Below are 27,587 nucleotides of genomic sequence, written 5' to 3' on the forward strand. Positions count from 1 at the left end.
CAATATAAGGAGATTTGAAGGTTTCTTTCACCTTTCTCTCTTGAGACCAGAATAGATACAACAGCCAGGTCTTAATCTTTGGTGTCCCAGTCAAATATCCCAACACTCCAAAGACACACCTGTTTCTAAAGCTAAGAGAATACCCAGCCCAAATGGCAGAAAGGTTAAAAGGAAAGAGTACATCAGAAGCTTTGCTTCTAGGCCATAAAGCATCTAAAACTTAGACCATGAACTCTAATGGTACAGATGCTGTCTCCCAGAAGAAAGCGCTCTGAGCATCTTCAGGCCTCCTCGGTTCATCACGCTTTACTTCTTCACCCTCAGATGCATCCATTCTCTCTGTCCCTAGCACTTTGCCTCATACCTAGCAATTACTTTGTTGAATGAAGGAACAAAAGGACGGTTAGGTTTCCTGAATAAAAATCCCACTTGGGTATTCTGTTCCATTATGTGTACATGCAGGTATTTCAGACATAGGATCCAGATGGTGTTCTTCCCCTTGTGAGTATGTACACTACTTGAGGTAGCCTAGCTCAGTGCTAGCCCGTAACACATCTATAAATAAATGACTGAATGAATAAATATTAGTCAGTATCTAATTCTATTTTTATCTATTAAAATCTAGTCAAGTCTCATTTAAATAAAAACAATAATCTTTTTAATTACGGAAAATTTCAAACCTGCACAAGTATAATATACCCATGAACCTCCATGTACTTAGTGTCAGCTTCAACAATTATCATTTTTTTCATTTTTGTTTTATCTTTTCTCTTTATAATCTCCATTTGCTCTTTAGCAAATAGAAGGTTGCATCACACGCTAATCTAGTGGCATCAGACTTCAGAGTTAACCAAGGCCAAGTCCATATATTAAAAACAATCAGTGTACACCCAAATAAAAATACATTCCTCTTGGTTAACAAGGAGAACTCACGTCCATGGTTAGCACTGTCTAAAGGCCTACACATGGTTGGGCCACTAATCGCGTCTGTGGCCTTGGGAAGGTGTTCAGCCTTGGCTGCCTCATGAGGAAAAGGAGAAACCAAGAGCGCAGTGAGGCTTAAACGTGGACTATAAATACATGTGAACCCCCTAATACTGTACTAAACAAACATTTCTTTTTAAAAACACCTATAACGAGATAAAATTCACATACCAAAAAAAAAAATCACCCATTTAAATTGTACAATTCAATAGCTTTTAGTATATTCACAGAGTTGTGTGGGCATTATCACAATTTTAGAAATTTCCATCACCCCATAAAGAAACCCAACATTCTATACCCTTTATTCCCTCTCCTCCAACATCCCCAGCCTCTCCAGCCCTAGGAAACCACATGTCTACTTTCTGTCCCTATAGTTTTGCCTATTCTGGTTATTTCTTATAAAGGGAATCATACAATATTACTCTTTGTGACAATAAATGTTTCTGGAACTGGATATTTTAAAAGTTAAATACGTGGTACAGACAATGTGATGAGGTCAGGGAAGTGCAAAAGGCCTAATAAGGGGTGGGTTGGTTGGTTTCTTTCTTTCTTCCTGGCTGTGTGTCCGTCTGTCTGTCTATCTATCTATCTACATCTACTGTAAGCCAGGCACCACTGAGATACGTGCTAGGGAATATTACTGAAGTGCTTCGGGGATGGTAAGAGGCGTGTGTTACCCTGCTAACAGGTGGGTAGTCAGTGACATTCTCCTTTGAGCACTTCATTTTCCTTATTTAGGAAGTAAGATCATCATAAGAATGAGGATGGGGGTTTGCAAAGAGCACAAAGTGTGAAATAATTGTTCAGGAGAGTGGGAAAGAATGAACCAGGAAGGTATAGTATGACCGTCTGGCACAGTTAAAGACCCACTTGAGGTTCACGGTCATGTATTTAAAATGAGATCAGACAGAAGGGTTTTAAGTTTTTCTCCAGCTATGATTAGCTGCAAAAAATGCAGGAACAGTATAAGCAAAAACATGGAAACAGAAGAGACAGACTTAAACAGGGTACATTAGTATTCATGGCTTTAACTGTACCTACTGTATTGATGACTGCTAAATTTCCCTTTCCAGCTGAAATTTCCTAACATAGAAATCTTGGGCTGACTTCACAGTCAAAGCTCTAAGTGGAAGGAATTCCAGCAGAAGAGGAACATTTGCTCAATTCTGGTTACGACAAAGGCTACTGTGCGCTTTACACCGATCACCTTACGTAACTCTCGTAACTCTTCTCGCCATCTTCATGTTACAGAAAACTGAAATTCCCACAGATTAACATAGGGTGAAACTAGGACTGAATCCTAAGTCTGTAGGACTCTGACTTTTTACTTAACTCTTCTTTTTATAGATATAGCAATTGGAGTTAAGAGGTGTTGAATGATTTGCCTGAAGTCAGTCTATTTTCTAACGGTACAGATGTTGTCTCCTAGGGGAAAGCTCTTTGAGCATCTCCAGTGCTAAACTCTCTTTGACACTTTTTACTCTGTCATCTCTATGTTCAGTCAGTAACTGGGTTAGGTTGTTTTTTCCTTCAGTTTTTTCCCGGATATCTGTTATTTTCAATTGTTTTCACCTCTGCCTAATATATTCTTTCTCTACATTTAATCTTATGATGTAAATACTTTTCTAATAGAAAATTGTTACCTTATTGCATATAAAACTCTCCATCAAAATTCTGTAACCATTACTTATAGGTACTAGACTAAAAGGATAATTATACTGTGGGATCCACCCTAAATATACTGAATATTCCATAACCACATTTAATTAATTTATACCATCTCAAATGGGAAGACTGAAGCTAAGGTCAAATTCAAGTTTAAAAAGCACTAAGTACCTACTATGGATCAGGTACTGGTGTTAGAAGCTATAAAATCAAAGTCAAAAACTAGTGCTTCTAACCTTTGGGACTAAGCTCTTTTAGGTCATTCTCTTTATCATAGAAAGTTAAGTCTTAGTGGCCTCCTACATAATTACTCAATATTTTTTATGAAAATAAGACTTCAAAGAGTTCTTCTGAAATCTAACACAAAGATCTAAACAAAAAAATTCTCCTAAAGTTTCTTAAATTACTGAGGATGCTATTCAACTATATTGATAGATGCTAACTCCAGTCTTCTGAATTCTCAATGGTGAGATCATCTTATTTCAATAACACAGCATTTATAATGCTCCAAAACACTTTTAGAGATAGAACCTAGGTCTCAAATTACCTGTTTGAAATGAAGACTGTCCAAATCTATCCAAAGTTTCTCTTTCCTAAGTTTGGGAGATTGCTCCTAGGAAAAGGAGACACTTACCTTTCCATGACAGCCAAGCACTCCTTTCTCCAGGTAAATCGACTCCCTCGTCGAAGTCGGAAGGTACCAGATGTGGCTGAGACCGGGGGAGGCGTTTGTCTCCATTCCGGGTCCTCTATTGGAATGGGGGCTGGTCTCATACTTAGCGTAGCCCCTACAATAAACAAGACATTTTTGGCAAATATCCCACAATTTACTAAAATCAACATTACAGATATATATGAAATATATATGAAATAAACAATAAACTTTTGTCCCTCCATTGAAATTTGCAGGCCCAATACACTTGATGTTTACATTTAAAAAAAAATTATTCGACCAAAGTAAAAATTCAAAGAAACAAAAACTCTTTCTTAAAAAGTCCATCATTAAAAATTTTAAATGTCATTTTCTTTTCAGTCTATCGTTTGTCTTTTTATCTTTGTTTATGTCAATTTTTGAAGCAAAGCTCAAAATCTCTCTCTTCAGGGGAAAAGGGAACTACGGTATTTGGCCCAGTGACAACTTAATCAGATTATTTTCCTCTGAAAAATCGCTCTTGAAATTCCTATTTGATAGTTTTAATCTTTCTGAGCAATATATACTATAATATGTTCAGAATCTTCCATTACCACTCAAAAGACTTCTTGTTATTGAGAAAACAGAGCCCTTTAAAGAATATATACAAGTAGGGGATAAATTTTAAATAACCCTAATTACTGCAAACTCCTTTTAAGAAAAAAAGTCAAATACAGCATCAAAAAAAGATGTTATTTGATATGCCTTTAGTCTATTAACTCAATCAGATCTCCACAAGTCTACTACCCGTCACTACTGTACTGTTTTTACCTCTTGAACATAATAAAACTAATGAAAAAAATGTATAATTGAGATACTTTACTAATTCCGACTAGCCTTTTCTCAACCTGAACTGATGATCACGCACGTACGTACACATTTCTTTCTTCATAACAGGAATTATACTTTCTTTATTGTACCTTGCAATTAGTACAGGGGTGGTGGTTCTACTTTACTACATACAGATCTGTTTGTTGATCTCCCCTTAATGGCTACATCTTTACATGCATTGTTTTATACAGATGTCCAATATTTTAACCAATCCTGATTTTCCTCTCCAAACCTACTGTCCTGCAGTCTTTCCCATCTGAGTAAATGGCTCCCTATTCTTCAAATTGCTCAGCTCAAAAATCTCAGATTCATCTTTGACTTTGCTATTTTTCCCACATATTATATATCTAATTCACAGGCAAATCCTGTCAATTTTATCTTCAAAATATATCTAGAATCAGACCAATTTATATTACCTTTACTGCTACCACTTCAGAGTAAGCCAGCACCATCTCTCCTAAGCATAACTTCCTGGGATAGGTTCCCAGGATGGCCCTTCACAATAAGTCACACCTCCTGGCAATCACCGCCTTGAATCTGGGCTGGTCCTGTGACATGTTTTTTACAACAGAAAATGGAAATGGTTCAAGGCTAGGTCACAAGAAACTTTGCAGCTTCTGACTAGATATTCTGGAATGCTGGCTCAGGGGGAAGCCAGTTGCCACATAAGACGTATTGACTAACCTGAGGCCATGATGTTGTGAAGGAAGCCAAAGCTAGCCACATGGAGTGAAAGGTGCCCAGCCTGCCCCCAGGTGCTCCTGCCAAAGACATTTGAGGAAAAAAGCCACTTGGGACATCTAGCTGCAGCAGACACCATGTGGAGAACTGCAAGAAGCCAGCTGACAGAAAAAAGGCGCTAGAAATGCAGTCCCAATACCGTTGTGCAGTAGCCAGCTTCCCAGGTGGCACCTAAGGACCCTCACCTCCCGGTATTCACCCCATTGTACCAGGATTAGTTTGCGTGACCAATAATGTATGGCACAAGTGACGGCATGCCACTTCCAGGACTAGACTGCACAATACACTGTGGCGTCTGTGTCGTTGCTCTGGCTCTGGGATCACTTGCTCAGGGGAAAACTAGCGGCCATGTTCTAAGAACACTCAGGAAGCCAACACTCAGGCAAGGCCCATGTGGTAGACCTGATGTCTCTGGCCAACAGGCAGGAAGGAACTGGGGACCTGCCAAAACTCATGGGAGTGACCTTAGAAGCAGACTGTCTTGCCCTGCTGACCACAGTCCTGGCTGACAGCTCGACTACAATTTCATGAGAACTCTGAGCTAGGACCACCCTAGCTAAGCCGCTCCTGAATTCCTGACCCACAGAAACTGTGAGATAATAAATGTTTGTTGTTTTCAGCTGCTAAGCTGTGGGATAATTTGTTGCACAATAATACAGAACTAATATAAAACATCACAGCCATCTCCAGTTTTTAATTTCCCCGATTTCCCAACACACCGAGTACTGTGTTACTAATTATTCACATTTATAAATTTATTTGGCAGGGAAAAAAATTATCTTTAATATAAAGATTTCAGTAAGAATGAGCATCTTTTCCTGTTTACTGCCCATTATAATCTGCTTTTGTGAATTCATACTTTTTGTCATTTTTTTCATTTGAGTTATTCCTCTTATTGGTGTAGAAATACCACACCAACTGCTAGTCCTATAGACTGTAACTATTTCTTTCCAGTTTGTCGTTATTCTTTTTATTTATGGTGTGCTTTGTGATCTTAATTTTTGTGTGGTCAGATCTGTTAATCTGTTCTTTTATGGTCAATGCATTTTGTATTATTCAGAATATTTTTACAGTTTTCATTTTTGTGTAAACTCGTGATAGAGATATGATTTCCTGTTGTGTGTGATGTAAAGTAAATATCTGACTTCTTCCTCAAATGGCACCTTATAAGACATTAGAGACTAACGGTTTACAATGTGTGGTACACTCTGGCTTGCTGCCACAGTTTAGCTAAAGTTTTACTGGCACACAGCCACACTTGTTCATTTACATAGTGTCTCCTTTTTGTACTATAATGTGAGAGTTGAGTAGCTGAGACAGAGACCACACACCTTGCAAAGCTTAAAATATTTACTATCTGGGCCTTCACAGGAAGTTTACTGACCCCTGGTTTAAAAAATTCCTGACCTACACACTATGAAACACTAAACTGAAACTCTTCTTTAGATAGTTCAAGAAGGAGGGTTCCATTCTGCCAAAATAACTTGGTGATTAGGTCTGAGCCCAATTAAAAGTTAACAAAGTTTAGGCGTAAGAAGGAACTACGGTGCTGGAGGGCTTCAAAGTCCTCGTTTTGGTACTTTTCTGAATGCAAGCAGGATTTAAGTACAACGAGGGCTCTAGAATCTAAGTTAGAGTATATAAACTTTGTTCTACAGCCATGTTAAAAGGTCTAAAACGGAGCCAAACTCGCCACCATGGCTGACAAAGACATAAGGAGAAGGGAACTGGGTAAGGCAGCAGGTCCTCTCATCCCAGGTCTGGCTCTAATAAAAGGATAGAGAGCTTCAGGGCTTCAGTGGGTGGAGGATGAGAAACAGGTCAGTGAGTTCCAACTAGCAGGCCACACCTAGAACTACGGCATGCTTTCTAGAGTCTTCAGTGGGCACAAAGAATACAAAGAATCTTAACTGAGCCATGAGGCTGAAGAAAAAAAGCCAACTGGTAATAATGATTCTTTCCTGGTATTAGGGCTTATTGGTAATGTAACTACGCTTCTTTACAGCATTCTGTACTATCCAAGTGCTCTATAAAAAGGAAATTTAGATGGAAAAAAAAATTGATCAGGAAGGAAAAAAAGAAGGGAGAGAGAAAAAGGAGGACAAAAAGAAGAGAGAGAAGTACATAGTGGTCAGGTTAGTTTAAAAGAAATCAAAGCAATTCATACACAGAAGGTGGAAACTGAATAATTTTAAACTTGTAAACATACTTAATTTGAAACATAATATTATCACATTACTTCTGAGGGTTTTTTCCTTGTTTTTTCTTTTTCAATGCAGCAGCCCTTAAAATTAGCACAAGAAGCACTCTGGAGACACTCCAACACACACATATTTGTTCCAGAAACCTAGGTTCTTCTTGCTTTGGTTGAACGAATGGAGAGCAATGAATAGCCCAAGAATGGGTTCAAAATTATTGACTTTGATGGAAAAATACAAAGATATTAGGATGTAGGAACAATGTATGTAAGACTTTAAATCCCTCTGAAGTAAATCACAGGCATTCTGGGTTGGCTAAGTTTATGTTTTTCCCTATAGGAAGCATGTTCCCTGTGTTCTCAACAGAAACATTTTTCCCTCCACATTTTATCTATGCTCCCATTAAGACAAAATTTTACAGATTTATCTGGCAAATCTAAACCCAAGAGAGAGAAAAAAAAAACTCTTCCTAACTTATCAAAAGATTTTAACATTTTGGTAAATGTTCTCTTTGCATAGATAATCATTTTCTTGCTTATCAGGGTTACTTATGGCTGAGCCTTTGCCAATCAGCTAATAAAAGAATGACAACAAGCATGTTATTACTGCTCCATTCATGGAAACTAGCTTCTCCAAAAGTAATTTTTCATCTTCCTCATGTCATACACATAATTTCCCTGAGGCTCTAATACTCCGCAACAGTGAAGGGAGGAGGCATTACTTCTGATCTCCAAATTTACTTCATATGCTTGCTGCATAAGCCTCTTGGCAAACTTTATTTAATTGTTTAATTTAGAAATATGCAGAATCACTGCCATGAGCCAAGAAGAACTCATCAAACCCTGTCTGCTATAGTAATGTTTAAATTAGACAAGGGAAAGGACTGTTGAGCTTAATTTGATTAAATAAAGGGGCTTTTGATGTCAACCATGCTGAATTTAGTACTCACTGCTTTTAAAAGAAACAGACATTTTCTTGTAAATGTTTTCATAAGAAATAAGATAAAACGTATTTGATCAGTTTCCATCAGCTTTTTATACTCACACGCCTTGGCAGGCTCTGGGTTTTGCTGGGAAATTCTGATGACTGGTCCGTTTATCAGAGAACTACCCTGTATCTATAGGATTATCAGTAAAAAATAACTTAAATATCCACTCTGTTATTTTTCTTGCTGAGTCCACTAAAAGAGCCACTAAAAAAACCTGATCAAATGGATCTAGAGTGAAGAGGTTGAAAAAGAGAAGAACTCAATCAATGTATACAGAGTGAAATGCTCTGAGCCCAGGAATAAAGGCACAAGAATGTACATTTTTTGTTTGTTTTCTAAATGCTTAAATTTAGAGGAAAAAAAAGCAATTTTTCATGTGTGACTGTCCTTAATTTTGCATTTTTTTCTCAGAATATTTGCACAGGGATGGTACCATTTACATTTCTTCTGATGAGCTATCTGTCCTGGACAGAGAAAAAGTATGAAATAAAAGAACTATCAATAAAAATCACTGACATCTTATTTTCTACCTAACTGCCTCTTAAACGCAGGTCTGAACTATGCGAACCTAGGTTCTTCAGTTTTTCATATCTTGAAAGCTGTTAACAAGGTAGATTAATTTCTTTTTTGTCTCTCTCCCTCAGTGCCTCCCTCCTCTCTCCTTTTCATCACACTTTGTTTGTATTTTTGGAATATACAGCACAAGTATGTGGCACAAAATTTAGAAAGACACAAAAAGGTCATGCAGTCACCAGTCTCCCTGCCACTCCTGTCCTCATTTTCTCAGTTCCCCTCCACAGAGCTGTTCTTCTCAGTTCCTACCACACCCTCCCGGGATGGTCTATGTTTACATAATTTATTTGTGTGTGTGTGTTCCTCCAATATAAATGGCAATATACTACATCCACTGTTTTGTACCTTACTGTATTCACTTATTAATTTGATGCTGCCGCATATAAATTCAATCCATATAAAGCTGCCTCCAAGGAGCAGCAGCTGTGTGGCCCCACAGTACCCCACTGTGCAGGCACACTGCAACTCACTTAACCATTCTTGACTGAGGGACACTTAGTTGGATTCCAATCAGCTCTGCAATGACTTACAAAGAAGATTCTCATGTACTACAAGCAACTATTGACCAGACAGCGGATAAGCTATTCTTAGATGCTAGTGTACTTTTAGTTCATCTTATCACACAAAATTAATTTTGAACTATTATTTTACAATAGTTCCAAAGTGTCCATGGAATAAGAATACACTTCTTTAGCTAAAATCAAAGGTTATTTTAAAGTCAACAAAATAAAACTGCATTTATCTAGAAAAAATTCTATACCCTATTAGCTCTTATAATAAAGGTGAAAGTGCAAAGAAAAATTTAAAAAGTTAAACTTCAATTGGCAATACCCAATTACTGTTGATGCAATGAAAACTACCAACTGACAATTATGAACTTATCCTCTTCTCTTCAGTTAACTTTAAATTACGTCCTACAGAAAACTAGAAACTAAACTATAAAGAACTGGACTAGAAAACTAGAAAGAACTCAGAACTAGAGTGGATTTGATTCTCAAAAACAGGAAGTCCTTTAAGAGGGGGACAGTTAGTAATGCAACTTCACTGAAAAACAAATGCATACAACTAGGGGAACTCATTCTTAGAAGGAGGCACTATACCCTTAAAAAAAAAAAAAAAAACAGCTGCTAATAAACAGCTGGATGAATGCTGTTAGTCCCTTCCCATTTTTCCTATTTCAATGCTTTATTTCCATCTTCCTCCAATTTCCTAATGGTGGGCAAGCCCAGCTCTGACATCAAGATAAACTGAAATAGGAAATAAGATTAAAAACAAAAATAAAACAACAACAACAACAAAAACAGCTTCAGAAGAACAATATATCACCCTAATGCTAAAAACTGGATTCCAGCAGAAGTATTCCACAGTTGGCAGTGCTATCAGATCAGCTGCAACAATGCTGATCAGAGAGTCTGCCTTCTTGTTTCCAGTGAATCCCTCTTCCCGGTATCTGAGTTCCTACCTGAGACTGAAGCTGAACCGTGAAATCCAGTGTGGGAATTTAGCGCTACCAGCTATGATTAGGTTCTATGTCAGGCACTAATCTAAATGCCAAATCCAAGAGACAAAAATCCCTTCTCTTATAGAGGCTGACTGCCTGACATAGTTGACTAGTGTTTCTCCTCCAAATTCTTCAGTGCTCTGCCATATATATTTTGGAACATCTTGTCAATCCCTTGGATACCCTCCTGGTAGCCAACTGCTGGCATATGATCAGGTTTATGAAACCCCTGGGCACAGTTCCTTATCTACCTAGCCCAACCCTCGCTATCACTGCCTAAGCTGCTCTGTTAAACAGACCAAGTGCCAAGTTTTTGTCCCTTTCCATCTGCTCTGCTGTGAATCACAGGAGAAGTGATGTCTTTGGGAAGGCTGCTTAGAGCTGAGATAGAAGTATTGCCTCTACATGAGCCTTCTTTAGGCTGCACTGTCCTATATGGCAGCCACTATTCACATGTGGCTAGTGAACACTTCAAATATAGCTGATTGGAGGTGACAAGTGCTTTAAGTGTAAAATACATATTAGATTTCAAAGAATCAGTATGGAAGGAAGGAAGGAAGAAAGAAAAGAAGAAGGGAGAGAGAAAGGAAGATCTCAATAACTTTTTAAAGTATATATTAAATGTTGAAGTCATAATAAGTCATAATACATACATAGATATAGTATCAAAATTAATTTTAGCTATTTCTTCTTTTTAAAATGTGGCTACTAGATACTTTTAAATTACATGTGTCATTCACATTATACTTCTACTGAACTGTGCTGCTTTAGAACATTTAACTAATGGCGGCAACAAGAGAGTCAGTATTTTGAGAAGCTTGCCTGTATATCTAGGTATCATTAGAAAAGTATCTAAAAATGAAAGTTCTTCTTTTTTTTCCTCTTTGATTATTTTTTAAACATTTTTTTATTAAGTTATAGTCTTTTTACAATGTTGTGTCAAATTCCAGCATAGAGCACAATTTTTCAGTTATACATGAACATACATACATTCATTGTCACATTCTCTTTTGCCTGAAAGTTCTTCTTTGTAGAAAAACTACCAGCTATTAAATATTGAAGGAATGTTACATTGCAGTATCACCATTTTGAAAACCCCCACTGGGATAATTGATTCAGGTGAGCATGATCAATGGATGCTAAGACCACTGGCAAAAGGTTGTTGCAGAAAAGGCTATTTATCCAGTGGCAAAACAATGCCCTAAAGATTATTTACAAACTTCAAAATCAGGATCTGGAGGCCACTACTTTAACAAATAATCAAACTTAGCAAATGAACAGTGCTACAACCTGACAAGATGCCTCTTGGTACATGGTAACACATTAAACATTACCTACAAAGTGTTCTGCCCTAGTGTATTATTGTGAAAATTTCCAAACATACAGCAATAATAAAAGAATTTTACAGTGAAAATATGCACCCATACAATCTAATAATTTACTATACTTAATCATATATTCATCTCCCTATCCATTTTATTTTGATGAATTTCAAAGTTAATTGCAGCCATTAATAAATGTCCTCCCTAAACTATCTATGACGTATTCTTGCCAAAATAGTTTAACCTGAATCTAAGCAAGCCTCTAATCCTAACTTCCAGTTTATATGAAATACAGGGGCTACAGAAGAATAAGTTAGCTGACACTAAGAGGAAATAGAAAAGCCCAGAATGTGGGACATTATGTAAGATTAGATGGTTTAAAAAGTTTATGTCATGAAAAAAAGTTTAAGTGGCTAGATCTAAAAGTCAAAAGAGACATAATGGGGGACAGTATAGCTCAGTGTTACAGCGCATGCCTAGCATCATGCACAAGGTCCTGGGTTCAATCCCCAGCACCTCCATAAAACAAACAAACAAACCCAATTACCCCCCCCCAAAAGTCTAAAGAGACATAACAACTTCTAATTTGTCAACCTAAATCACATACTATTTAATAAAAAATAGCTAATAAATTAGGAGTATGGAATTAACAGATACAAACTACTATACATGAAATAGATAAGCAACAAGGATTTACTGTGCAGCATAAGGAACTAAACTCAGTATCTTGTAATAACCTATAATGGAAAATAATCTGAAAATATATATAATTGAATCACTTTGCTGTATACCTGAAACTAATACAATATTGTAAATCAACTATACTTCAATTTTAAAAAACTAATTTAAAAAAGCTATAACTAAAGAAATGTGAACATGAATATTAGGTGATACAATGGAATTATAATTACTTCTCTTAGATGTGATAAAGGGGACAGTAGCTATGTAGGCAATCACTCTTTTTTCAGGAGATGAATGCTAAAGAGCAAGAAGGAGTGTGTGTTTGTATATATGAAAATACATTTTAAAATTTATTCTTTTTTTTATAGGGATAAAGCAAATATAGCAAAATGTTAACAACTGTTGTATCTAAGAAGAGGGTAAACAGGTTAGCTGTGTTGGTCTTTCAACTTTTCTGTACATCTGAAACATTTCAATATAGAAAATGGGGCACTGGGTAGATTAAACACAAAAAATTCATTGCAGAGAGGTTGATATGGTCGGTTCTGTCTTGCCCTGCATGAGCCTTTCAAATTAAAAAAAAAAAAAAGTGATCTTTAAAAAAAGATCTTACCACAGACACATACACAAAAATGTGTCTCTATAACTTTATCTCCACCTCAGAACCAATACTATTATTAGCTAAAAGTCTTCAATACACAATATTCCAACTCGTGATTTAGCCTATAAGCAAAGGCTTTAATGCTGGAGTGGTAGAAGGCAGCTCTACCACAAGGTTAAACTGGTACTGATCTCACTGCCACCAGTCTGTGTAACGTGTACCCTGAGACAGTCTGTCACACAACTTTGGATTTTACTCTATATACCACCTGTTAAAAGTATCCTGCAATAAATCTTTCCTGTTTCTGGCAACTTCAGACACAAAGGTTTTTGTGACCTTTTCTTTTTAAAATTTCATTCTACATTCCAACCTATCGCTGCTCCTGAAGTCATCAGGGCAGCTTCATCCTAAAATCCAAACACACATTCATGACCCAGAAGTAGAATTAGAAACAGAAAATCATTAGCAGAAATCATTGGATACGGTATGGATATGGTATAGAATGAACAAAATAAAGGTGTTAAATTTGTATTACTAACAAAACAAGACAGACACACACACAAAACTAGATATGGAATCTTATGTGTGTACCTATAGTTGAGGGAAAAGAATCAGCCACTGACAATCGTGACCTTTCCTCCAAATTGTGGTTAGAAATGTTATATAACCTGGAAACAAAGAGGAACCTTGGAGGAAGCAGTGAAAATGACTTGATGTTCTTTGGCATAAAGGAACGAAACTACTTGGGGAAGTACGAAATTACCTTGGGGAAAGACAAATCAGCATGTGGATTCAATAAAGTAATTAGTTACATTTGTTTTGTTTCAGATACAATAAAAAAAGGAAAGAATATTTACCAGGGTTCGTCTTCTCGAGCTGATACCATCGGTAAAATGCTCTTTTCTTTTGTTCACTCAGGTCTGATCCCTGCTGTAACAGCCAGTGAGAGATCCGGCTCTGACTGATACCTGCGCAGAAAGAGAAATAGCTGTTGTGCGTACTGAAGTTACAGGGAAGTTAATGAGGGGTCAGTTCTAGGTTACAGGGTACTTTATTCTCTGTTAGTCTATAAGGAAGCTGCAACTTGAGCAAAGGTTTTTAATACTGGGCCTCTTTGTAGAAGCTGACTGCAAGGATACATTCAGAAATGATCTATTAGAGGTCAAAGCATTTTATTTACCGAGACTTGAAAGTGGTCTCTAAATTAATCTCTAAACCAGGTCCATGAATATGAGATAAATAAAGAGGTTTCTAAGTGATAGTTATTTGTCAGACGTTGATCTGATTTATGCTCCTTCAACTACCATCTTGGTTTAGAACATTAGAAGTTTTAAGAGATACTGAGAATTAAAAAAAAAAATCAAGCCAGCACATTTTGCTATTCATTATTGATACTGATAAAAAGATTTAGGGGCTGGGAAAAAAGAGGTCATTGAAAATACTCTCTTCAATAAGGTTTCTGGGTTATTTGTTAACTCACTTAGGGTAATTCATCTATTAATTCATTTGCAGACTCGTTAGTAGCACAGATAACTAACAGTTGGAAGACTTCTAGAGTTATGCTACAACATGACCTTTTAAGAAATCTCAAGAGGTAAAGATGTTCTTCTAACAAAGACTTATCAAAATACAGAGCAGAATAGAAAGCAGTAGTTTTCAGCAGTTTCAGTTTTCAGGAGTTTCTTACAGCTAAGAAGTTACTGACAGCAATTACTTAGAAATGGAAAAAACCTCCACATGTGAAAGTAAAAAAAAAGTCCAAAACTTACAAACATGAGGATAACCTGCTCCTTCTGGTTATTATAGCCACTTGAAACATAAATAATTCAACATGCAACTAGCAAAAGCAAAGAATAATAGGAAGTATAAAACTGTCTAATATGCCCATAAAGCACTTTCCAAAAGACCATTCAGCTACATAGAGGGTTAACAGTATCTAAACTCTCCCAAGGAATTACTTCTGGTAACTGGATAGCACTCAATGCCACCTGTGCCAGCACCTGTTTAAAGCTGCACTGCATAGCTGGAAGACCGGTTATCCTGAAGTAATCACACCTCCTTAACATGAGAAGCAGCAGGAGGTCTGGTGATCACATTTAACTCATTAAAAGCAAGCCCCTAGAGTTTTGTATTTTAAAAAACCTACATTAAAAAATTTTTTCAGAAAATGGGGGAGGGGAATTTTGTTAGAAGAAAGACTGGGCTGCAAAGTATGGTTGTCTGACTGGAAACACCTTCTACTTTCAAAGGGTGAAATTCAAAGAGTTTTGTAAAACCAAAGGGATTATATTCTCAAGTCATTCACACAGCAGTTTTCCAATGGACTGAAGATCTATGTGATGCAGGTGCTGGCAGCTATCACTGTATGCTTGTTCTAAGAGAATGAAAATTATTCAGTGTAATTAAATTGGCTGTGTTTAGCAATGCGTTCACCAAAAACCTGGTTTCAGACATTATACTATTTTTTACATCACTTTTTAAGAAGAGTAAGAAAACAACCATTTACCACCATGAAATCAAAATTGATTTTCATGTCAACAAAAAGAAACTATTTTACATGGATTCTTATACTGGTATCATACTACTCAAAAACATTGGGATTCTGAGGAAGAGCTATTTAAAAAAGAAAGAGAGAATATATTGACTCTGTTACTGTCAGTATTAAAACTTTCCCAGTCAGATTGCACGTACAACAAACCACAGAGCCTACTAGATACTAGAGCTGTCCAGATTCTGGCTGTTCTGTAGTTGGGGAAGAGGGCAAAAGCCCATCAAAAGGAGATTAAATCATGGCATTTTCATAAAACAAAATACTGGGCACTTTTAAAAACCAATGTTCTAAAAGAGTAATGAAAACAAGTAACAAAAAAACAAAACCAACCAACCAAAAGCCATCAATTCCAAGTGTCGGCAGGGCATGGAGTGTGTGAAGCTCTCATGTTGCTGATGGAAGGGTAAAATGTCAGGGCCTTCTTGGGAAACAACTGGGTGATGTCTGCTAAAGCTGAACAAAGGCATACCATACGACCCAGCCATTTCTTCCCTTGGTATACAGTGCACAGAAATGTGTACATACTCCAAAGAAATGTATTCAAAAGACATGCAGGAGAAGGTTTAAATAAGCATTAAACAACCCAAACACCCGTCAACAGGAGAAGGCGTAAACTGTGGTATTTATGCATCCTACTACAGACAACTGCACCAAGTAGAGAAGGGGAAACCTACTGCTGTGTACAACCACATGGATAAGTCCCACAAACATGAGTCAAAAAAGGTCAGACACACACATAAAAAAGCCACACATAACACTGTATGATTCAACTTACATGAAGTTAAAAAACAGACACGATTTATCTACATGGATGGTAATCAGAATAGTGATTATCTGTGGTTAGGAGGGGGGAGGTTAATTACTGGAGGCAGGATGAGAAAGGCTTATATAGTGACCAACATTCTTGATTTTGATCTGGATGGTGGTTACATGTGTGTCTTCACTTTGTAAAAGTCATTAAACTAGACAGTTTCCTCTGTATGTGTTATATTTCAGTAAAAAAAAAGTTTCCCCAAAAAAGTTTTTAAACTTCCATGTGGTGTTTAAAAAAAAAGAATGGATATGTATCGATATGAAAAGATGCCCATGATATAAATGAAAGAATATATAGTTTAATGAATACATATCTTTTCACATAATCTACATTCTGTTTTGTGTAGTAATCAAATCTTATATACAGTCAAAGATACACAATCTGAATTCAGAGGGGCAGACTCCTCCTCCATTGTACATCTCTATATTATTTTCTCAATCTTTCTTCAATTATGTATTAATTTATTTTCAGCCTTTCCCTATAAGTACTACATACTTATTGGTTGTTTTATAAACATTGTAATTAACTTAAACAAAAAAAGAAGTGCAAAAAGATGTTAATTTCAGCCTATCCTAGCCAGTTCTACTCTGGGGTAAGCAATGTTAACTGTTAATATATATTGTTTCAAATTTTCTCTATGTGTATTTATTAATTTAATAAAACAAAGGGAGAGAAGATAATAAAGAATACTCTCCTATCTAATCTTTTGTGAGAAGCGGAAATAAAGAACTTCTTCCCTGTAAACTTAATCTCAGTTTTCATATAATAAATATAGAAAACAAAGTAATAGGGTAAGTAGTTTTTTCCAGAAAAGGTACTATATAATATATAAATTCAATATGGAAAATAACATATTTTATAATGATTTTTCTTAGTTAGCAGCTTGCTGATAAGTGAGGTTCCTTTCATTTTTCCTTCTGGGGCAGGTCCATGTCTCTGGAACTTTAGTTGAGCTGGGTGTCAATAGACCCCGCAGTCTATCTTTACTGTCAGCTTTGGCACTTCTCCTTTGGAGAAAATTTTCCTAACTCCCCTCACTTTCCACTGCTGGAAAAAAGTCAATTCTCCACAAGTTTTAGCTCCTCAAAAGCTCTTTTCTACCTTTCACAGGGCAGAAGAAAACAAAAATTTACATATAACCTTCACACATTGAGAGACTAAAATGAACCCTGATTAATTTCTTTCTGATAAGAAAAGCGATCACGTTGTGTTCGAAGGATGGAAAAGCCTTTCAGCCAGTATCATTCACATTCTTTTCTGAGCTTCAGCTCCACCAGGCTTCTTCCAGTTCCCCAAATGCCATGCTCCCTTCCACTAGAGGGCTCTCCACTACAACCCATTCTCGTCAAGGTCCCTAGTACTATACAAATTTAAATGTCTCTTCTTCCAACTTCCTGTGGAGTGTGATGCTACTGACCACTCACATCATCTTTATCCTTGGAATGCTGGATACAACTCTCCAACATAACTTTTCAGTCGACTTCAGGGATTGCTTTGCTACCTCCTTACAGGTTAATGCCCCAGGATTCCATCTGTAAGCATCTTCCTTCCCTCTAACACACCCTTCCTTTGGTCATCTCAACTATCAACAATCATGATTTAAAATATTTAAATACCAATGACTTACAGAGCACCAGACTCTTGTTTCAAACGATCTGCTAGATAGCTTCAAGAGAATTTCCCACAGGTCTTCAACACAGTAAACATAATTCATTATCCTCTTCATTTAAATCTGCTCTTCTTCCTGTGTTCCCTATCTCAATTGTATCTTCCGTTCTATTCTTTCCCCCAACTCTCACATGCTTACTAAATCCAATCACTTTCTCTTCCTAAAATTCTCTTCATCTTCTCTCCAATCCTCATTCCTGCAGTTTGGATTCTCAGCCTCTTTCACTTACACAATTGAAGTCACTTTGATGAAAAGAACAAGTCATCTACAACCCACAAAGTACAAAATCCTCATGATCAGATCCTTTTTAATTAGATCATTTCACAGTTGAAAAACTGAAACGTGCTTCAAGTAATTTTCTACTTGAGAGCAGGTATCATCTCTGCAATTCACCTTCCACTATGGAACTAGAGATACACCTCAAATTTTTTAAGTTAGAACACGTACATACATTCTCCGTAAAAATAAACCATGCAGAGAAAAAAGTCCTTCCTCCAACCCTTCTCTCATTCCCTATCCTAGAGGTATCCTTGCTTATTTGGTGTGAATCCTAGACTCCTTCCTACGCATGTAATACACAAACATGTACATATAAACATCTAGGTTTTTTTTTTTAACACACATTTGGAGTTATCCTATACATAATAAGTGATTTAATGTTTCTCACAAATGTCTTGGAATCTTCTCATGTAGTACACAGTGAACCTTCATCATTCTAACATTTATGTGGTATTTTATACCAGAAATATACCATAATCCACTTAAACATTTACCTATTATCAAACATTTCAATTATTGCTAACATTTTACACTATAAATGATGATGCAATGAACACTCTGTGCCCATTTTTGTGTATATAAATAAATATTTTAGGGCTGATGCACATGAATGGAATTTGACTCATAGCATGTGAATGGTATTCAAGTTTGTGATGGATACTATCATACTGTCCCCTGGTACATATTGTACCAGGTTTTATATTCTAACCAACAGTGATAAGAATGTTTCCCCATATCCTCACCATTCCTGAATATTGTAAATTTATTTTTAAAGTCTGACTTTCTTTTTGTAAACATTAACATATGCTCATTATAAAAAGAATTCTAAGCAGTTCAGAGGAAAGTAGAAAAATTAAGAGGAAAGCTAATAAAAAAGATTCATCTAAATTTTTACTACTGAGAAGTAACTACACTCATTACAAGCTCACTCCAAGCATAGGCAGAAATAATCACTAAAATGAGATCGTACTATACACTGAATTTTAAAATTTAGTTTGATTTGATTTTAACACAAGGAAAAATTTTTAAATAAACTAGAGTGAAAGAGCTACTCAAGTTTAGTAAATGCTTCTATAGTGGAAATGAGGTTCCTAAGAGTGCACTAAAGCAAGGAAAAAGAATCATACAAAAACATTAGGAGGTTGGAAGAATTACTTTCTAATTTGTGAGCTATATCTAATGGCTCCTGGCTGAAAAAGCTAAAGAAATTAGCAGACTGTGATAGCCAGTCTCCAAGATGGTTCCTAATGATCCTCTTGGTCTTCCTACCTTGGTGTAATCCCCTTCAACATTGCTTCAGGGTTAGTCTGTCCAACCAACAGCACATGGCAGACTGTGGTGACTTCTGAGGCTAGGTCATAAAAAACTTCTGCTCTGCCTTCTCTCTCAGATAGTTGGTTCTGAAGAAAGCTAGCTGCTGAGTTATGAGACCACAACCAGACCTATGGAGAAATCCATGTGGCAAAGAACTGAAGCATCCTAATAACAGCTATGCAAGTGAGCCCCCTTGGAAGTGAGTTCCCTAGCCTTAGGTAAGGCTGCCGATGACTGTGGCCTCCTAAGACACCCTGAGCCAGAAAGACCTGTCTAAGCTGCTTCTGGATTCCTGATCTATGGAAACCAAGTGAGATAATAAAAATTTAGGTTGTTTCAAGTTGCTAAGGTCAATATAACCTTTAATGCAGCAACAGATAACTAATACACATACATATGCTATACTTTCCCCATCTCCCTTCCCAGCTTTTACACGCAACTCCTGTTATCTGGAAGATACTTCTGCATACTCAACATTTATATTCTATTCTGGATTCATAATTCCCATAGTTGTTTACTCATAGTTGTAGATTTAAATGAATTCAGGACTTACATACAGTCTCCCAGTTTTTCCACTCCTATGCTCTGTATATTTTTGTTTTGTTTTTAATTGAGGCATATTTTACATATAGTGAAGTGAACAGTATAAATGTATTTTTCCTTATAACTTCTTTTTTCCTCCTATTTGATTTAAAAGAAAACTGGATAAGGTAATGATTATGAATCTAAGCTGATGGACACACAATGTATAAGCATGTAATTGAATGGTAATACTGGCACAAAGTAGGGCGTAAGGAATGAAGCTGTGAAGGTGTAAAGTTTTCCTGTACTATTGAAATTAAGTTGGTATTAATCTGAAATAGATTATTATAAACTAAGATGTTAATGGTATTCTCAGGGCAACCACTAAGACAGTAACTCAAAAGAAATTAGAAGAAATGACAAGGGATTTAAACTATACAGTAGAAAATATGTATTTAACACAAAAGAAGGAAGTAACTGAACAATGGGGGAACAAAACAGACAAAAGACATACAAAACAAATGACAAAATGGTAGACGTAAATCCTAACTGATCACACATTAAATTTAAATGGATTATACACTCCAATAAGAAGACAGAAATTGGCAGAATCAATTAAAAAAATAAGATCACACTGTATGCTCTTTACAAGAGATACATTTTAGATTTAAAGACATGTATAGATTGAAAGTGAAAGAATGCAAAAAGATGCACCATGTAAAGAATAACCAAATGAAAACAGGAGTGGTTATACTAATGTTAGACAAAATAGACTTAAAGACAAAATTTGTTACAAAAGACAAAATAAGGATATTTTATAATGATAAAAGGGTTAATTCATGATGAAGACATAATTAAAGATATATATGCACCAACCAACAGGGCCCCAAATATATGAGGCAAAAACTGAAAGAACTCAATAAAGAAATAGACAATTCAACAATAGTTGGAGACTTCAATATCCCATTTTAAATAATAGAACAACTAGACAGAAGATCAACAAGAAATAGAAGACTTAAACAATATAAACCCACTAGACCTTACAGACATCTATATTACATTCCACTAAACAACATCAGAATATACATTCTTCTCAAGGGTTTGTGAAATATTCTCCAGGACAGATAATAAATTAGGTCATAAAACAAGTCTCAATAATATTTAAATCAAATAAAGTATGTTCTCCAAACACAATGGAATGAAATTAGAAAACAATAATAGAAAAACAAATGGAAAACTCACAAATATGTGGAAATTAAACAACACAGTCCTAACCAATGAGTCAAAGAAAAAAATCACACGGGAAATTAGAAAATACTCTGAGATGACTAAACATACACACACACACAACATACCAAAATCTATGAGATGAAGCTAAGGAAGTACTTAGAAGGAAATTTGTTATTATAAATGCCTATATTAAAAAACAAAAAAATTACTAAAGTCAATACCCTAAACTTCCACCTTAAAAAATTAGAAAAACAGCAAACTAAACCCAAGGCCAACAGAAGGAAGGAAATAACGTAGAGGAGAAATAAGTGAAATAGAAAATAGAAACACGGTAGTAGAGAAAACCAACGAAATAAGAAACCAGTTCTTTGAACAGCTTAACAAAACTGAGACACTTTTAGGTAGACTAACAAGGCAAAATGAAGAGGACTCAAATTAGTAAAATCAGGAAAGAGAGAAAGGACTTTACTACTGACATTACAGAAGTAAGAAGGATTATAAAGGAATTCTGAGAACAACTGTATGTCAACAAATTATATAACCTAGATGAAATGGATACATTCCTAGAACAACCTATTCAAGAAGAAATAGAAAATCTGAATAGATGTATAGCAAATGAAGATACTAAATTAGTAGTCAAAAATCTTCCCACAAAGAAAGGTTAGATGGTTTCACTGGTAAATTCTACCAAATGTTTCAAAAATAATTCACACACACACACACACACACACACACACACATGCACGTCAACACCAATCCTTCATAAACTTCCAAAATATAGAAAAGGAGGAAACACTTCTCAACTTATTCTATGAGGTCAGTATTACTACCCTGATACCAAAACCAGATGAAGACATTGCAAGAAAAGAAAATTACAGATTCAACGTCCCTTATGAATATAGATTTATAAATCCTCAACAAAATACTAGCAAACTGAATCCAACAGCATATAAAAAGGATTATACGTGACTTAGCGGGATTTACCTCAGGAAAGCAAGGTTCATTCAACATACAAAATTCAATCAATGTAATACACCATATTAATAAATGAAAAAAACCCATGAAATTATTTCAATAGACACAGAAAAAGCACTTAACAAAATCCAACACCCTTTCATCATATAGAACACGCAACAAACTAGGAATAGAAGTAAACTTCTTACCTCGATAGAGCACATTCATGAAAAACCCACAGCTGCTATCATACTTAGTGGTTAAAGACAGAGCTTCACCACTAAGATCAAGAACAACACAAGGATGTTCACTCTTAATACTTCAATTCAACAGAGTAGGGGAGGTGTCAGCCAGGACAATAAGGCAAGATAAAGATACATAAAAGGCATCCAGATTAAAAAGGAGAAAGTAAAACTACCTGTTTGTAGACAGAAATTCTGAAGGAACACACAGGAGTGCTTGCACACAAAAAACTGTTAGAACTAATGAACATGTACATCAGGGTTGTAGGATACAAGATCAACACATAAATTAAATTTTATTTCTATCCACTAGCAATGAGCAATCCAAAAAATGAAACTTATAAAGCAATTCCACTTACAACAGCTTCAAAAAGAATAAAATATTAAGGAATAAATCTAACAAAAGTAGTGTAAGACTTGTAAAATGGAAACTATAGAACATTGGTGGAAAAAACTGAAGAATACCTAAACAGAAAGACATCTCATTTTCATGGATTGAAAGACTTAATACTGTTAAAATGATAATATTCCCCAAATTGACTTACATATTCAACATAATTCCTACTAAAATTCCAGCCGGCTCTTCTACAGAAATCCTAAAACTCCTATGGAAATGTAAGGGACTCAGAATAGCCAAAACAATCTTTAAAAAGAACAACAAAGTTGAAGAATTCATACTTTTCACCTTGAAAACTTACAATCGAACCACAGTAATCAAGACTGTGTGGTACTGGCATAAGGATAAACATATAGGTCAACAGAACAGAACTGAGAGTCCAGTAATCAAACTATACATTTATGGTCAACTGATTTTTGATAAAGTTGACAAGAAAATTCAATGAGAAAAAGAACAGTCTTTTCAAAAAATGGTGCTGGAACAGCTAGATATCCACATGCAAATAAAAATGATGCTGGAACTCCACACATCATACATAAAAATAACTGAAAATGAATCAGACCTAAATGTGAGAGCTAAAATTATAAAAACCCTTAGAGAAAACAGACATTAATCTGTGTGACTCTGAATTAGGCAATGGTTTCTTAGCTACGACACCAAAAGCAACAACAAAACATTTTGACTTCATCAAAATTAAAGTCTTATGTACTTCAAAAGGCAGTAAAACAAGAATGTAAAATTATTTTCAAACTCTATATCTGACAAGGGACTTGTGTACATAAAGAACTCTTACAATTCAATATAAAAAGACAAAAACTCAATTAAAAAATGGGCAAAGGATTTGACTAGACATTTGCCAAAGAATATGTAGAAATGGCCAAAAAGTACATGAAAAAAATTTAAATAATTAAATATTTAACATGAAAAAATATTTAGTTAGGGTCTCTGTGTGGGATAATGGCAAAAAATGGTTTAAAGTAGTTATAGAATTGCTAAATGTTAATAGCTGGTTGAAAATTAAAATTCAGAAGATGAATGCAATTTTTAAAAAACAGTGACAATTAAAAACAGTGATAATGTATGCACATATCAAAACATCACATTGTACACCTTAAATATATACAATTTTATTTGTCAAAAAATTTTTAAATAAAATAAAAATAAAAGAAGAAACAGAAAAAGACATTTGCCTACAAAAATGGGCAACAGATTTAAACAGGCAATTCACAGAAAGGACATATAAATAAATGGCCAGTAAGCATCAAGAGTGTTTAACCTGAATGGCAATCAGAGAAACAAGTAAAGACAGTCTCTTCAGCAAATGGGGTTGGGGTAACTGGACAGCTACATGTAAATCAAAGAAGTCAAAACACTCCCTCACACCATACACAAAAATAAACACAAAATGGCTTAAACATAAGACAAGACACTATAAACCTCTTAGAAGAAAACATAGGCAAAACACTGTATGCCATAAATCTCAGCAGTGTTCTCCTAGGGCCGTCTACCCAGGCAAGAGAAATAAAAGCAAAAATAAACAAATGGGACCTAATTAAACTTATAAGCTTCTGCACAGCAAAGGAAACCATAAGCAAAACAAAAAGACAACCAACAGAATGGGAGAAAATATTTGCAAAAGATGAGACTAACAAGGGCTTAATTTCCAGAATATATAAGCAGCACATACAACTTAATAGTAAAAAAACAATATAACCCAATCCAAAAATGGGCAGAAGACCTAAACAAGCAATTCTCCAATGAAGACATACAAATGGCCAAGAGGCACATGAAAAAATACACAATATCGCTAATTATCAGAGAAATGCAAATCAAAACTACAATGAGGTATCACCTCACACCAGTCAGAATGGCCATCATTAAAAAGTACACAAACAAAAAATGCTGGAGAGGCTGTGGAGAAAAGGGAACCCTCCTACACTGTCGGTGGGAAGGTAGTTTAGTGCAGCCATTGTGGAAAACAGTATGGAGGTTCCTCAAAATACTAAAAATAGAATTACTATATGATCCAGCAATCCCACTCCTGGGCATATATCCAGAAGGAACCTTAATTCAAAAAGACACATGCCACCCAATGTTCACAGGAGCACTATTTACAATAGCCAAGACAATGGAAACAAACTAAGTGTCCATTGACAGATGACTGGATAAAGAAGTCGTGGTATATTTATACCATGGAATACTACTCAGCCATAAAAATAATAAAATAATGTCATTTGCAGCAACCTGGATGGGCCTGGAGATTGTCATTCTAAGTGAAGTAAGCCAGAAAGAGAAAGAAAAATACCATATTATCACTTATATGTGGAATTCAAAAAAAAAAGACAAATGAACTTATTTACAAAACAGAAATAGACTCACAGACATAGACAACAAACTTACGGTTACCAGGGGGGAATGGGGGTGGGAAAGGATAAATTTGGGAGTTCAAGATCTGCAGATACTAATACGTAAAAAAACAGATAAACAGAAAGTTCATACTGTATAGCACAAAGAACTATATTCATTATCTTGTAGTAACTTACAGTGAAAAAGAAAATGAAAATGAATATATATGTGTTCATGTATGACTGAAGCATTATGCTGTACACCAGAAATTGGCACAACTTTATAAACTGACTATACTTCAATACAAATATATATATACAAAACACACCCTGCAATGATGAAAACTGCTGAGAGATTAGGTCTTAAAAGCCTTCATCACGAGAAAAAAAATTTTTTTGTAACTGTATAGTGATGGATGTTAACTAGACTTATTGTGGTGATCATTTTACAATATATAAAAATTCAAATCATTATGCAGTAACCTGAAATTAACATGTTATATGTCAATTATACCTCAGTAAGAAATATAAAATAAAATAAAATAAAACTGCAAAGAAATACCATTTTACTTCTATCAGGTTGGCAAAACATGGAAAAGTCTAACAATGTATCAATTATTGGGAAAGATGGAGAACAATGAGTACAGATGCTTACAACTGGTTGAGAGAACGATCAAAGCAGGATGAGGATGTTCGTCAATGTTTATACCACATTTCATCAAATCAACAACACTGACTGCAAGATGCATCATTGCTTTATGTACCAATAAAAAAAACCTGCTGGGGGGCCGGGATGTGGGGAACAGGTGGTAATACCCTACCCTTTATGTCCTGAGGTGGGATACTTTCCAGGTTAAAAAAGCCTGGTGCGGAATAGCGTATACAGCATACCACCTATCTGACAAAAAAGGAGAAAAGGGACTACAGATACACCTTTTTGTTTATAAATGCATAAAATATCCCTGCAGAAAAGGAAGGGAACTATGGCTGAGAGACAGAAACAGGAGAGATTTAGCACTGTATATATCCTCATGTATATACAGTGTACAGTATATGTATTTATTGTGAAATGATTACCACAATAAGTTTGGTTAAGATCATCACTATTCATAATCACAAATTCTGTTTGTATGTGTGATGAGAACTTTTAAGATCTGCTCTTTTAGCATCTTTCAAATAAATAATACAGTATTGTTAACTATAGTCACCACGCTGTACGTTGTATTCCCAGGACTTATTTATAATTGAAAGTTTGTCCTTTGTGACCACCTTCACCCATTTCACTCACCCTCCATACCCTACCCTTGACAGCCACCAATCTATTTTTTCTGATCTTTTTTTAAGACTCGACATACAAATGATATCTTACAGTATTTCTCTCTCCCTGTCTGACTTATTTCACTTAGCACAATGCCCTCAAGGTCCATCCATGTTGTCACAAATATTTTCTTTCTTCATTCATACATTGATGTAGAGTTGGGTTGTTTCCATGTGTTGGTTATTGCAAATTTGCTGCAATGAACAAGGGGTGCTATATCTTTTTAAAAGTTCTTTATAAGGTGGTCCAAGGCTAGAGACATTAGTTAACATGTTTAGCTTCTCAGCTTCAGAAAAGTCAGTTTGGAAAGAGATGAAGGGGAAATGATTGCTGTCTGCACATTAAGCAGTATAATGGTTAATAATCATAATAATAAACAACTTCTATGGCATTTACTATGTGCCAGAAACTTCACATAACTTAACTCATTTAATCTACTCAAGAACCCTCTTGGGTAGGTATTATTATTATTCTCATTTTCCAAAAGAAGAAACTCAGGCTTAAGACATTCAATAACCTGCCTGAAGTTGCATAACTAGTAAAGTGATAGAAATATTTTAAATCCTCAAAAGTCATGCTCTTGACCACTGCACATACTGCCTTTACATACCGAAATACTGTCAAGAACACGGGCTGTGCGCCAAGACAAACAGTGATCAGCTGTGTGACTATGGGCAAATGAGTCCATCTCTTTTATCCTCAGCTTTCTCGTCTATAACTGAAGAAGTTAACACCTGACTCTCAAATACATAAAACAGTTAGCACAGCATCTAGCACTTGGTAAGTGTTAAAATAAATTATAGCTAAAAATAAAAATTCTCCAAAAGGAGAGTTTTAGCGAACAAGGTGCACAGTAGTAAAAAAGCAGAGCAATTTGGCCGTCTACAACTCAGAGAGCGATATGCTGTCCCAGTAGGTATTCAGCATGATAGAGCTGAGCTAAAGACTGAAAACAGCATGGGCAACAATGGTTTAAGAGATATAGTTCTTTCTAAATATTTCTTTATGTGATAATAATTATTTTAACACACAGCACTCAAATGGACACTCCTTATGTCCTAGAAAAAGCAAGGCAAATTGGTAATGAATCTCTTTCCAAAAATATTTAGCAGTGGAAAGGCTTGGGCACAACAGACAACCTTTATGTTTAAAACAGTCAAAGGAGAAAAAAGAAAC

The 27,587-nt window shown here is 35.6% G+C and overlaps 1 protein-coding gene across 15 annotated transcripts in view; it reads right to left on the minus strand.

Annotated features, from left to right (window-relative positions):
• HMBOX1 (homeobox containing 1) overlaps positions 1-27,587 on the minus strand; it is a 135,804-nt gene that overhangs the window by 41,184 nt on the left and 67,033 nt on the right. For all 15 annotated transcript variants that reach the window (XR_004316405.1, XM_032470952.1, XM_006181229.3 and 12 more), the window contains exons 5-6: positions 13,634-13,744; positions 3,284-3,437 (exon numbers count right to left, since the gene is read on the minus strand). Coding sequence is in view for 14 of the 15 variants with exons in the window: in XM_032470952.1 (XP_032326843.1) it covers positions 3,284-3,437; positions 13,634-13,744 (265 nt within the window). In the remaining variant the exon portion in view is untranslated. The remainder of the gene's footprint in view (positions 1-3,283; positions 3,438-13,633; positions 13,745-27,587) is intronic.

Source organism: Camelus ferus, chromosome 31 (assembly GCF_009834535.1).
Source record: "Camelus ferus isolate YT-003-E chromosome 31, BCGSAC_Cfer_1.0, whole genome shotgun sequence".
Classification (NCBI taxonomy): Eukaryota; Metazoa; Chordata; class Mammalia; order Artiodactyla; family Camelidae; genus Camelus; species Camelus ferus.